We start from the raw sequence: 13,113 nt of genomic DNA, 5'->3' as shown, positions 1-13,113 counted from the left end.
TTCTTGTGTTTTATGGCGGTTGGCAAACAACTTTTGGTGCATTACCGCCACCAACTGCTTGATTTCCTCCTTCAATGCTGGCAGTGATCGTCACTAGGAGGCGAGGAGTCGAGGAACCGAGATAGCGTGATGTGTAAACGGTCGTCAGAACCAAGCTCGGCCTGGTTAACTGATCCAAGCTTGGACCGGTTTCTGCATGGGTCGGTTTTTCAAGGCTAGTGTAAATAGAGTATAAGAGGCATCCTGCTGTTAATTCTTGAAGCTACGGTTTAAAATAAAACCAACCGATTTTGTTTATTGTGGGGAGCAGTTTACCTAAAAGATCAAATCCATGCAGCCTTTACCTGAAGCCTTCTGTCTGCCACTAACAAAGCCTGGCAGGATATGATACCACAATGCTTCCTGCAACCTTGAAAAGCTGCATCATTGTGGTTGTAAATAAGGTTTCCTCAGACTCAGATTCTCACCTCCTTAATTTACTCTGTAATCTGTGATGGTTGTAACCTGTCAGTTCATTGTGACATAGGCCTTATCTGATTTTCTTCATACAAATGAATCTTATTCCATACGTACACACTATGATATATACTGTATTATACAATATGATTCTGTATAACTAATGCTCTTCTCCCTTCATAAACAGCAAGAACGTTTAGATATTGAGGAGAAATACACAAGTCTGCAGGAGGAGGCTCAAGGAAAGACCAAAAAGCTCAAAAAAGTCTGGACTATGCTCATGGCTGCCAAATCAGAGGCAAGTTTCACAAATGAAAAACATCTGGAGTAAATGTGTGTTGCCTTTGAAATTCTCTGCCATCCATTTAAAGTATGGCTGCACACCTTGGATGGCGAGCTTTAGGTCACACACTCTCCCATCCCTCGCTACTTTATACTTTGTCTACAGGTCAGTCAGTATGGGCTTTTCTATGGCCTGTTTTTAAAATTGGAGTTTTAAATTTGATTTACCTTCTCTTTATTATTTTGTTTCTTTAAATTGATCAAGGTTTTTTTAACAACAGATTAGAATAACTCAAACATTTCTATACAACATCTTTGTACTTGTAGACACAAATGTGCTTGTTGGAGCAGCAGCTTTAGTGATCTGTTCTGGGAGAAGCTTCAGGTGATTCTCCTTTATCATGGTTGCTGATCTCCCTGACTCTGTTTACCACTGACGTAGAGACGTGCAGACGATTGCAGACATCCTTAGATCTGAGACGCCCTGCTGCTTGGAAGGCTTTGCTCTAAAAGCTACAACTGATTTAAGGCTCATTATAAATCCAGCAGCAGGCCGCTGACTTCTATGAAATAGTGCGAGATTAAAAAGAATCAGTGACGTTCTCCACTGTTCTCTAATTTAGTCACTTTGGAGCTTTGAACAGGATGTAGTTATTGACTGCCTCTTTACAGCACCATTGATGGGGACTTTTAACATGGAAATTTCCCGATAGAAATCCATTCCTTCCTTCTCACACTACATCAAAGTATTCAGCAAACAGAATTATTTAGTTGATCTTTTTTTCAACTCATCTACGAAGTAAAATACTGATTTCAACATTCCTGTGCATTTAAATATAGTTTCTAATGTTTTACTAGTAAAGCACCTTATTTTTAACATGACAATAATACACTTTAAAATAGGTTTTTACTATTTATGCTTTATGCACCATTAGCTCTTCTGTACATGAAGCTGATAAAGGGGAACTGCAGAAGATCCAAAAGTGAAATATTTTCTTGTTTTTGTACTTGTCATTATTCAGAATAGGTTTATTTTATTTACTAAATTATAACAATGTTTCTTGAAAAAGCAGGTTTTGCAAATATCAACAGTCTAGAAAATAAAACGAAGTTCTTCCTGTGAGACATGATCTTATATTCTGATTCCCTGTTTTATTTATCAGATGGCAGATTTGCAACAAGAGCACAACAGAGAGATTGAGGGCCTCCTGGAAAACATCCGCCAGCTGAGTCGAGAACTACGGCTCCAGATGCTCATCATAGATAACTTTATTCCCCAGGATTACCAGGTCTGGGCCTTTTTGAGGTGTTATTTTGTTTCACATATTTTAAAGTGCTTTTAATCTTGTCCTTGCAAACCTGCAAATGTTTGCCACAATTTTTTTTAACTTCTAAAGCCAAACAGAAAAAAAAGGGTAATCTAACTGTTTATCTGTGTTTATGAATTTAAAGAGGAGGCTGTTTTAAATGTAAAATATAACAAGATTAAACAAGACAAAGAATAATGTGTTATGAATACAACTCTAAAAGAAAGAAAATGTTTTATTTTTCCTGCTGATGTCTTACCCTATTAATCTTATCATATAGAGGTCTTTTCTGTATAATTCATAATGTTTTAGATATTAATATCCTGTACACATTTAAATACAATGTAGAACATGTTTGTTTGATCCCAGCTTATGACTGGGGTCAAATTAGACTGATATAATGCAAGCAGGAGCCTATTGGAATAACACTGCAGGCTGCGTCTAGGAGGCTCCTCCTCATGCACACTGGGTCGAAGCCAAAGTGGCTTGTATGTGTGTTAAAAAATATATTAGAAACTAATATCTTCCAGTGCAGGGGTTTCCAAAATGACTTGATACAGATATGAGTACAGAAAATGTAGATCTTTACTGACACATCTTTTCTGCTTATGGTCTAATTTTCTGCTTCTGGTCTAATACATTACACCAGAAGCATTCAGTCCCTTTCTCTTTAAACTAGACTTTGATCAATAAAATCAGAGTGACACATATGCTCTTCCTGTTAATGGAAACACACAAACCTAGATGATTATTATTAACCCGAAAAATTTGCATTAAATCTTTTTTTTTTTTCAGGTAAACCTGTGAAATTATTCACAGATTATTTTCCACAAACTGATATGCATTTTTGATAAATATTTTGACCCCCTCCCCTTAGCCATGGCCCACAGGGCTAAAAGTTTGGATGTGCCTGTACAGGAGTATGCTTTGCAGACTCTGGTATTTTAAAGTTCCTTGCTCCTGCTTTCTTTTTGTAGGAAATGATAGAAAATTACGTCCACTGGAATGAAGACATTGGAGAATGGCAGCTGGTGAGTTTAGCTTCCATCATTGTGCCTTCAGACTCAAATAATATTATGGAGGTAAAGACTTAATCAAATGTTTTGCTTATTAATGTACTTTTTTAGAAATGTGTAGCTTACACTGGAAACAATATGAGAAAACAAACCCCTGCTCCAGACAAGAAAGAAAAAGATGTAAGTTTCAAATGTTTTCTTCCTGTGGCTGATCTTTGGGATGTTAATTGGAGGGAAAACATCCAATAGTGACCATTTTCTTTTTTTCCTTCACCTTGTTTAGCCTTTTGAGGTGGATCTGTCCCATATGTATTTAGCATATACAGAGGAGAGCATGCGGCAGTCACTGATGAAACTAGAGAGGCCCAAAACCTCAAAGAGCAGTAAGAGTGGCAGACCGAAGACCGGCCGAAGGTAAATTCCTCCCAGCAGATGCCACACTTCATGTGCTGCTACTGTTAGCATCCTATTAGCCTACAGTTCTGCATCTGCCTTCTTTTTTATTACTGTTGTCTCTCTTTGTTTAAAAATGCATTTTATTTATACTTTGTGATTTTGTTAAAAAATAGAAACAAACTGTAACTTTGTATGGTTAAAAAAGTTAAAACAACTCAAGTTTATTTTTCTGAATACCGGATGAGTCCTGTCCCTTTTTTTTTTTCCTTTTTTTTTTTTTTTTATACCGCTTATCAAATCAGAAAAAGCTATTTCCTGACATGATGGGAGTTCCGGCTCATCTTTATCGCGTGGGAGCATTTGTATGTCTTTTCATCTTAAAAAGCAGAAGTTACCGTATATATATATATATATATATATATATATATATATATATATATATATATATATATATATATATATATATATATATATATATATATATACCGTATTTTCACGACTATAAGGCGCACTTAAACGTCTTTTTTTTCCCTCAAAATGTGCGGTGCGCCCTATGGTGCGGTGCGCCCTATGTGTGTTGTAACTGCGACTTTTGAGACCACCTCATTGAGGAGATGATGAAAGAGTGGCTGAATGTAAGGAGACCAGGTGTTTTTTTTTTCCACCCCTCACAATCGCTGTTAATATGTAACTCCATGCGTGCCCATATCACAGCTGATGTGAAAAACATGGGGAAACAAATTAACCCTGTGCTCGCTGTTCAACCGCTCGACATCGGTGTGAACCGGACCCAGCAGGTGCAGCAGAAGCAGCGAGTTTACATGCAAAGTCAATGGTTGACGCGCGTATAAGGCTGGGTGGCTCCGTATGGATGCGTGGCTGAGGCAGGTGTATCTGAGAAGACTAGGTGGTTTTTTCCACGCATCACCATTGCTGCGTGCCCATCTCACAGCCGATGTGAAAAAAAAGGTGAATCAAATGAACGCTGTGCTCGCCGTTATCCCGGGGGTCTGACAAAGGAGCTTCCACCGCTCGACATCGGTGTGACGCGGCCGTTCAAAGTAAGGCTGCGAGCGGCGTGGGAGCGATGGATGACAGACGGAGACCACAGTTTCAGGAAAAGTGGGAGGCAGCGCCGGGCAAGTTACGCCACCGTTTGCGGATGGATTGTAGATGCTTGGACTAACGTATCTGCTGGCTCTGTTGTTCAAGCTTTTGCAAAAGCCGGCATTATTTCTGAGGAGCTGCGCTGCACGGAAAGTGACTGACAGCGCAGAAGGGGAAACTGGCATGTCGGATTTAGCGCAGCTGTTTAATTCAGAAACAGAGGATGAGGACTTTGAGGGGTTTGATTAATACTCTGTAATAAATACTTGAATAAAGCACAATCATACTCAGTTTTGCTCCCGCTGTATTTTTCTACCTGAAAACTTAATACAACAGCAGCCTATGGGCCGCGGGGCATACGGGCTCACCTCCGCAGGTGTTTTCTCATCTAAATAATCTCAATCTTTTTAAGTGATAAAGCCCACCTGAAAATTTAATCATTGCAGTCAGTTCATCCAGATTATTATCCTGCCTATGTTTTAAGTTAATTTATGCGTCAATAAACGAAGAAGAAGGGGAAACTGGCATGTCGGAAGGGGAAACTGGCATGTCGGATTTAGCGCAGCTGTTTAATTCAGAAACAGAGGATGAGGACTTTGATGGGTTTGATTAATACTCTGTAATAAATACATTAATAAAGCACAATCATACTCAGTTTTGCTCCCGCTCTATTTTTCTACCTGAAAACTTAATTCAACAGCAGCCTATGGGCCGCGGGGCATACGGGCTCACCTCCGCAGGTGTTTTTTCATCTAAATAATCTAAATCTTTTTAAGTGAGAAAGTCCACCTGAAAATTTAATCATTGCAGTCAGTTCATCCAGATTATTATCCTGCCTATGTTTTAAGTTAATTTATGCCTCAATAAACTGTATCAGAGGAGTAATCACAGCCCTGTGTCATCAGCATGCCGGTTCCCAGGTTTGAATAATACTTTGTAATAAATACACCTTGCAGCTTTATTTGCTGTGATCAGTGGGAATAAAGTAGTTTTAATATGTTTTTAAGTGGGAAAATCCACCTGAAAGGACATGTAACTGTATATAAAAAACGCGCCCTATAGTCCGGTGCGCCTTATGTGTGTGTTAAATACAGAAATGGGACACATAACTGAGACTGCGCCTTTTAGTCCGGTGCGCCTTATGGTCGTGAAAATACGGTATATATATATATATTAGAGATGTCCCGATCCAGGTTTTTGCACTTCCGATCCAATACCGATATTGTTTTTGGACTTCCGATCCGATACCGATACTGGCCGATACCAGCCTATCCGAGCATGTATTTAAGTTTAAGTTAAAGTATTTAGCCTTAGTTGTAAGACTCATGTTGAAAAGGGTTTTAGTACTCTTGATAACATCTAGCCAGCTGAATTAGGTGAGATTGAATAAAACACAATGATTGGTAACAACAAACTTACCTGTTTATTAAGAGATAAACACAAACTGGACAAAATTATGAATAGCAATCTGAAATTGCACAGTGAACAGTAAAACCGTAAACAGTTAAAGGTGCAAGTATTACTGTAAGTTTTAATAAAAATGCAAAACAGGGAAACACTGGCGCAAAATAGTGGAATGTATCGTTTCAATCGGAGAAACTGGAAAATACGGACCGGATTTTTTTTTTTTACTGGATCGGCAGTCTGGATCGGCATTTTACATGCTTTGCCGATACGCATTTTTTTGCCAATATCGGCGTCCCGATCCGATACGTGGATCGGATCGGGACAAGCCTAATATATATATATATATATATGCTAGGGATCTTTTCAACAAACTCTGAGACTTGATCAGTTTAATGGACTCCATGCACAACTCCACCACTTCCCAAGTTTAAGGCAGCTCCTTTGTTTCCTGTCCATTCTACTGGATGAACTGATTAATCCAGGTGTGCCTGACTTCACTAACAATGGTTAGTGTAGTTTTGCATTGAGTTCATTGCCTTTATTAGCCTCTAGCTGTCACAGATTTAAAGCTTTCACAGAAAACCTTAAAGGAAAATTCCGGTTTTTAACACTTTTAGCCCCTTTTCCGTAGTGTCCAGGATGAAATCGAATGATCGACACCAAAATTTTGACGATTGGTCCTGTCTCTGCTATTTGGCTCATGCAGAATCCCCCCTGGCTGCTTCAGAATGGCTTTCATAGTGCATGTCCGATAATGTCCTTAAAACAACCTTAAACATTCTTTTTTTTTAAATATGCTACTCACCGAGTCGTCAACGCTGTTCAATGACGTTCAAAAACAAGTTTCGTGAAGAAAAAACGTTCCTGTAGTGTTTTATTTAGCATTTTGTAAATCCCATTGAGTTCTGTTGGAATAGTCAATATCCCTCCGCCACCGGAAACGGAAAGGGGGCCTGTTTACGCTTAGTTATAGTCTTTTCGCAAGGCCCAAGTGTTTCTGCTTCACTCTGTGTACTCCGACGTCGAGGTGCTAACGTCTCTGTTAAACACTTTAAAAAACTCTGAAAATGGAATACGAAAGGTGGATTCTTGAGGAGGACATATTGGACTTTGAGTTTGACGGTACAAACATTGTCGCCAACTAGTGGTCTGGAGTGTGCAACGCTTCAGATTCGAACGGGAAGCGGAAGTTTATAAGCGGTTGTGATGTATCGGAAAAAATAGTTCTGGGATTTACAAAATGCAAAATAAAACAAGACAGGAACGGTTTTTCTACACGAAACTTTTTTTGGAACATCATTGAACAGCGCTGACGACCCGGTGAGTAGCATATTTTAAAAAAAGAACGTTTAAGGTTGTTTTAAGGACATTATCGGACATGCACTATGAAAGCCATTCTGAAGCAGCCAGGGGGGGATTCTGCATGAGCCAAATAGCAGAGACAGGACCAATCGTCAAAATTTTGGTGTCGATCATTCGATTTCATCCTGGACACTACAGAAAAGGGGCTAAAAGTGTTAAAAACCGGAATTTTCCTTTAAAGATCTACAGCACTAAATGTACCATTACGTTAAATTCTGATAACCTTTAGTTTATGTTATGATCCGGCAGTCACTTGATTGGTTGATTAACTGAGTTGTTCATTTACTGGTTTTTTCTTGAAAGTGATGCAGGAGGTCGAATCTGATCAGAGATAACAGTATGTCAATGCTGCATCAGAAGTTACCAGAATTTAGTTATTATTGTGTTCACTAGTTGGAACTGACTTTTTTTTTAACCTTTTACATCATTTTCTAACCCTCAGAAAAGTGCATTCCTATGTTATGCTTTGGAAAGTAATGACATAGCTCTGCTCCATATTAATAGTATTACCATTTATTCCACTTACGGTTTCTTAATGCTTTCTGTTTTCCTTGCTTCTGAATTAAGCTTCACAAAAATGTTCCAGTATGATTGTGTTTAATATTTTTGCAGGCCTGTATCATTACCATTTTAATGTGTTTCTTGAGATGTTGCTGATGGAAATTGCTGATATGGCGATACGATGCTATTCTCAGAAATCAGGAAATTTAAAGTTACCCAAACTGTTTTTTGATAGCTGTAATCATGCACCCATCTCCCCACAGGAAAAGATCAGCAAAACCAGACACGGTGATCGATTCACTTCTGCAGTGAAGATGTGCAGGATTGGCCCCACTGCAGCTCTCCCCTACACTCCTGCTTTGATGTAACATAAAAGAAGTATTTAGTCCCGCTTATGGTTGAACAGTAATAGACTTTGAGCGCACACTGTATTCATGGTGAGGTTTTAAATGGGATCAGGCAGCACCTTTTTTTCTTTTTAGGAAAACAACCACTAAAGTATAGTATGGACTTTATGTACCTTAGAGCTGGGAAGAATCAGATTGCAAAAACTTTACATTAAAAGACAGCTGCTTGAAGCAGAGCATCACAGTCACAAGTCTCCATGTATTTGTTTTGATTTGATGTGGTAGACCAACAGAAACTAGTGCATAGTTGGGAAGTGTAAAGAAAACAATTGATTATTTTAAATATCCTTTAATTATAGATCTCAGAAATTGTGTTGTACATTTTATGCATCCCTTTAAGTACGCCTAGGCTTCATAGAACCTCATTTAAGTGTGATACTGCACAGACACACACCCTTTACCTTGTATAACAGTGTGTTCATGGTATCTGCAGTGTTAGTTTTTCACATACAGCGGGTGAAAGTATAGAACACGCCACAACAATACCGAGTGTTCAGGGCCCAAAAAAATACTAAGGTCAAGAGCCAGAACTTCTAGGCATGTTCAGTGGCATGCTCCCCCAGAGAGGTTTTAATTCTGTCATTTAAATCTGGTAGTTTTCAAAATCTTAAGGAGCAAAAACGTCATTGTGACTTTTTAAAAGGCTCAGCTATAAATTTCTCCTCTCCTGTCTCCCCTACCAGCCAGAGTGTCAGGTCTAAGCACCTAAAACATCATACATACATGCAGGGAAAGAAAGAAGGCACAGAGACAATTAATTTAGTTTACTCGTGAGGCGAGTAGGAAGAGACTGCGGAGTTTACAAATCTCCAACCTACTCTGCTATTTATTGGAATCAGTGATCCTTGGTTACAACAGCTGAGACTACTTTAGTGACTAGAGACAACATGAGGAATTCAGACTTGCAGTCTTAGTAAATATCCTATAGATAGCTGTTGAACCTGTCCACCAAAGTTCAGCAGGGCGAGTGCTGCTCGTAGATCAACCACAACCTCCCCAAAAGCAAATCTACATACTTCAGAAAAGATGGCTATAAACACATGCACATAGCACACAGCTTTATGCATGATAACACCACAGAGATACATTTATATACAATTATTCCAACACAGACATTTCAGACATTATAAACCTGATTTAATGTCATCTTTCTTTTGAAGCTTGGTTAGAAATGTCGCAAAAGACATTACAGTATATTTAAAATTAGTTGCTTCATAATTACTTGAGCTTTTAAAATAGACACCCAAGGGTTTCTGCGGGTCATTGAAAATCATTAAAAGTCATTTAAATTGTTATTTTTTTTAAATTAAGGCCTTAATTGGCAAAAAATTCATTAAATGTGTTTATTGTGGCATTTAAAATGCTTTCTTAAAAAAAAAATTTGTATAAGAACACTTTGGTCAGTCATATTATATCATGATGTGTTTGCGTGAAACTGCTTCCGGTTGATCGCAAAGACGTATGTTCGGAAAGAAGCTTGAGTCGGAGAAAAAGCTAGAGAATGGGGAAGAATGCCAATTTCAACAAAAGTGGTTGGAAAACGAGGAATTCGGGGCATGGCTGCAGCCTGTCGACAGGTACCTGTTGGTGGCATTAAAATTATTTCTAAGAGCATTAAAAAGCATTAGAGTTATTAATTCCTGTATAAACCCTGCACCCAGACCCTGATACACTATTATGTTGGTAATGGTGCCTAATATAACATATTTCTATTGTAATCTTACACAATACTTCAGTTATCACACATTATACATCCAATTTTTGAAGCCATTCAGGTGCAGCATCTTTCTTTTCTAGCACCTTCTCTCCCTCTATCTCTCTCCTCACGGCTCCTCCTGCTGCTCGGCCCAAAGTTTGGTTACACTAAGCCTTTTCCTCCTTATCCTGTTTTCCCTTTAGTGAAAAATAGAAACACAGTGAAGTATTGAAAATGATAGAAAAGAAAACGATATGCATTTCAACATCATGTTTGAATTAGTTTTATTAGAAAATGAAATTATACTGAATTAGTTTCCCACGTTCCAGAGGAGCCCAGTGTCAAAGAATTAAATAGTAAAACTAGCTATTAACAAGTATAAATATTAAAAAAAGAACATGCTAATTTATTCATGTCAATGCCATCTGCAATGAGCAACATCCAACACTGAGAAATTAAATGCTGAGTAAAGTTTCATTTATCGCACCGTTATCACAACTCATTAAGCTGTTCTCCGCCTACATTAGCAGCTCGATGTGCTCCTCTTCAAGTGACTGATGGACTCATGAGGCGGTGGCTTGTATGTGGCAGTTACTGTAGCGACAATGCGTGCTGACTCAGGATGATTGAACAGCTACTTTTTTATTAGTTAGTTGCTCTAGTTTCGCTCTTCAAATATAAAACAACTCACAGGTTAGTGAGAGTACAAGATCATTGTCTTACAACCAGTTTCACTGTAATGTATTTTAGTTTTTTATCACAACTTGCAATAAATAAATGAATGAAATTCTAAGGACAGGACCTCGGAGTCCTCAATGTTAGTGATGGCCCTGTGTGTGTTCAATACTTTTTCCCTGTGCCATTCCACTATTACACATTATTTAATTACTGGACATATGGTTTGATTTCTCTGTATGTGTGGATTGCATGGATTGCTACCAACATCTGGTTAAAATGTCATGTCATTAGCAACTCTATATATTTACAGAGAAAAATGGTGGCGTGGTCAATAATAATTTCACTCACTGTAAGGCGGCTAAAGAGCTTAATGTTTTGCCACCTTTCCTTCATGGCTTGTTCATATGCGAACAGGGCTATAAATCAGCAGGGGCTTCCAGAAACCACCAGATGTATGAAGTGAGCAGGTAACAGTTGTCCTGTCAGCAGTTTCTCCCACCTGAGCCGTGGATCTGTGCAGCTCCTGCAAAGACTCTTAGCTGCTTCTTAAGTTAAGATCCTGGTAGCCTGGCCTGTCAGCTGGGGTGGAAAACCATGAAAAGTCTCTTTTGAGGTTTTGAGGTTATAGTTTGTGTACTTTCTGTAAGCTGTTTTAGGTTTGGGATCATTCTTTGTTCATTAGCTCTGCTTCATGTCTTTGCACAAGTCTACCCTGCCTGCTTTCTTCATCAAGTTACTTTTTAATTAATGTTCTCTAAAGCAGCGGTCCCCAACCTTTTTTGCGCCACGGACCGGTTATGTCTGACAATATTTTCATGGACCGGCCTTTAAAGTGTGGGGGTAAATACGATCAAATAAAATGATACAACTGGCATAAAATCAAATACAAACAGCATAAAAATAAAACTCACAATTATGTTGAATTAGTGGGAGCCCTGAGCTTATTTCTCCAAAACAAACCGGTCCCATCTAGGCGTAATCGGAGACAATGACACGCGAATTGTGCCCCTGATGTCCAGTCTGCTCCACAGCTTTGTTTTGGTCGCTGTAACCGCAGAAAATCCCGCTTCACAAAGATAGGATGTTATAGATAGGATGCGTCTTGACCTGAATTAACCTGTGTCAAGAGGCACAGATGCACCGACTGATGTAATTTGGAGATAATACCCCAATGTCTTATATTTTTCAAAATAAAACATCACTCAGACTCTGATCGTCGATAAATTATAAATATATATTTTTTTCTGTGCGGCCCGGTACCAAATGACCGACGGACCGGTACCGGTCCGCGGCCCGGTGGTTGGGGACCGCTGCTCTAAAGAACCTCTCTAAACCTCTGAAGAGGATTTGAATTTGATTTTATCTAAAATTAGGGCTGTCCAGAAAAATGCATGTTGCACTTTTCAAATTTAGTTTTTGCACTCCTAAAACCACACATCACATTCATTCCACTTTACAATCATTCCCTAATTTAGTTGGTCTATCATAAAAATAAAGCACATTTAAGATTTTGGTTGTTGTAAAAAGGAGAAATTAAATAGATGATTTTGTAAGGTGCTGTAGTGAGAAAGTTTGAAATGAAAGGACCCAGCTGGCCTACAAGCCACATGCATATCTGCTCAGATGTATCCTGTTAACACATTTAGTCCTCACATATTGAACTCTTTACTCCTAGATGAACAGATTTATGTTCATGAGATGATTGAATGGTTTCACTGGATTCCAGTTAAAACCAAATTATTCTACTGTACAAACAAGCAAACACTTTACATTCAGCCAAAGTGCATAAAGAGTTTTGTTTTTAGGTCAGAAGCATTAAGAGCTTGCATGCTGTGTAGCTCTTATGTCTGCACCATTTCCTACACTTGAGTCACCTTTTTATTTTCAACCCTTATTGTGATGCATACAGATAGATGAATGGCTCTTTATGCCTTACTTGCATAGGTTTTGCTAAATGTGTTCTTTAGTGAATGTGAAATTGATTTTTTTATTATTATTATAATTGTAGTGTATGTCACATGTTTACTAATATCTGTTTTTTATTTAATAAATTATTATTCATGCCTGATCTCAGATTCGTGTTGCTTTTTGATGGAATAGTACACAGCTTTTTTATGAAAACACACACCAAGTTTACATAAGTGACGCATCTTAAAGTAAAGATCCCAGTTTGGCTTGTTGTAATAATAGAAACAGATTTGCATCAAATTTTCATCATCACATTTTGATTTATTTATGTATAAAAACATAAAAGGTACTTTACTGAAAAGACAAACAGGTAATAAATATAAAGAATACATTAAATAAATAAAACATCACAATTAATAACTTAAGGACAGCCTTTTAAGTCTCTTAAATTGGGACACTTGAAGGCTTTGCATGCACATTTGTCCAGTTCGCAAAGAAATTGTCTTAGTGTTTCTTGGGGTTGACTCTTTTGCAGCTGGCATTGTCCTTCATTGGTCTGAAAAATAGAAAATAATTTTGAATTATTTTAT

General features: G+C 38.2%; 1 protein-coding gene and 1 long non-coding RNA gene across 2 annotated transcripts in view; both read left to right on the top strand.

The window, feature by feature from the left end:
- kif3a (kinesin family member 3A) overlaps positions 1-8,429 on the top strand; it is a 30,013-nt gene extending 21,584 nt beyond the window's left edge. Inside the window, exons 12-17 of the mRNA XM_038299155.1 lie at positions 644-754; positions 1,902-2,027; positions 3,023-3,076; positions 3,173-3,241; positions 3,345-3,475; positions 8,098-8,429. Coding sequence (XP_038155083.1) covers positions 644-754; positions 1,902-2,027; positions 3,023-3,076; positions 3,173-3,241; positions 3,345-3,475; positions 8,098-8,146 — 540 coding nt within the window. The 3' untranslated portion in view covers positions 8,147-8,429. The remainder of the gene's footprint in view (positions 1-643; positions 755-1,901; positions 2,028-3,022; positions 3,077-3,172; positions 3,242-3,344; positions 3,476-8,097) is intronic.
- A 1,336-nt stretch (positions 8,430-9,765) lies between these two features.
- Positions 9,766-12,688, top strand: LOC119792517. The gene is made up of 2 exons (XR_005281995.1): positions 9,766-10,934; positions 10,970-12,688. It is a non-coding gene; the product is annotated as an uncharacterized LOC119792517 (long non-coding RNA).
- Positions 12,689-13,113: the final 425 nt, after the last annotated feature.

The sequence above is a fragment of the Cyprinodon tularosa genome, unplaced genomic scaffold, assembly GCF_016077235.1.
Source record: "Cyprinodon tularosa strain WSP-4 unplaced genomic scaffold, ASM1607723v1 ctg42, whole genome shotgun sequence".
In the NCBI taxonomy this organism is placed as follows: domain Eukaryota; kingdom Metazoa; phylum Chordata; class Actinopteri; order Cyprinodontiformes; family Cyprinodontidae; genus Cyprinodon; species Cyprinodon tularosa.
This window is presented reverse-complemented; position numbering and strand designations above follow the sequence as displayed.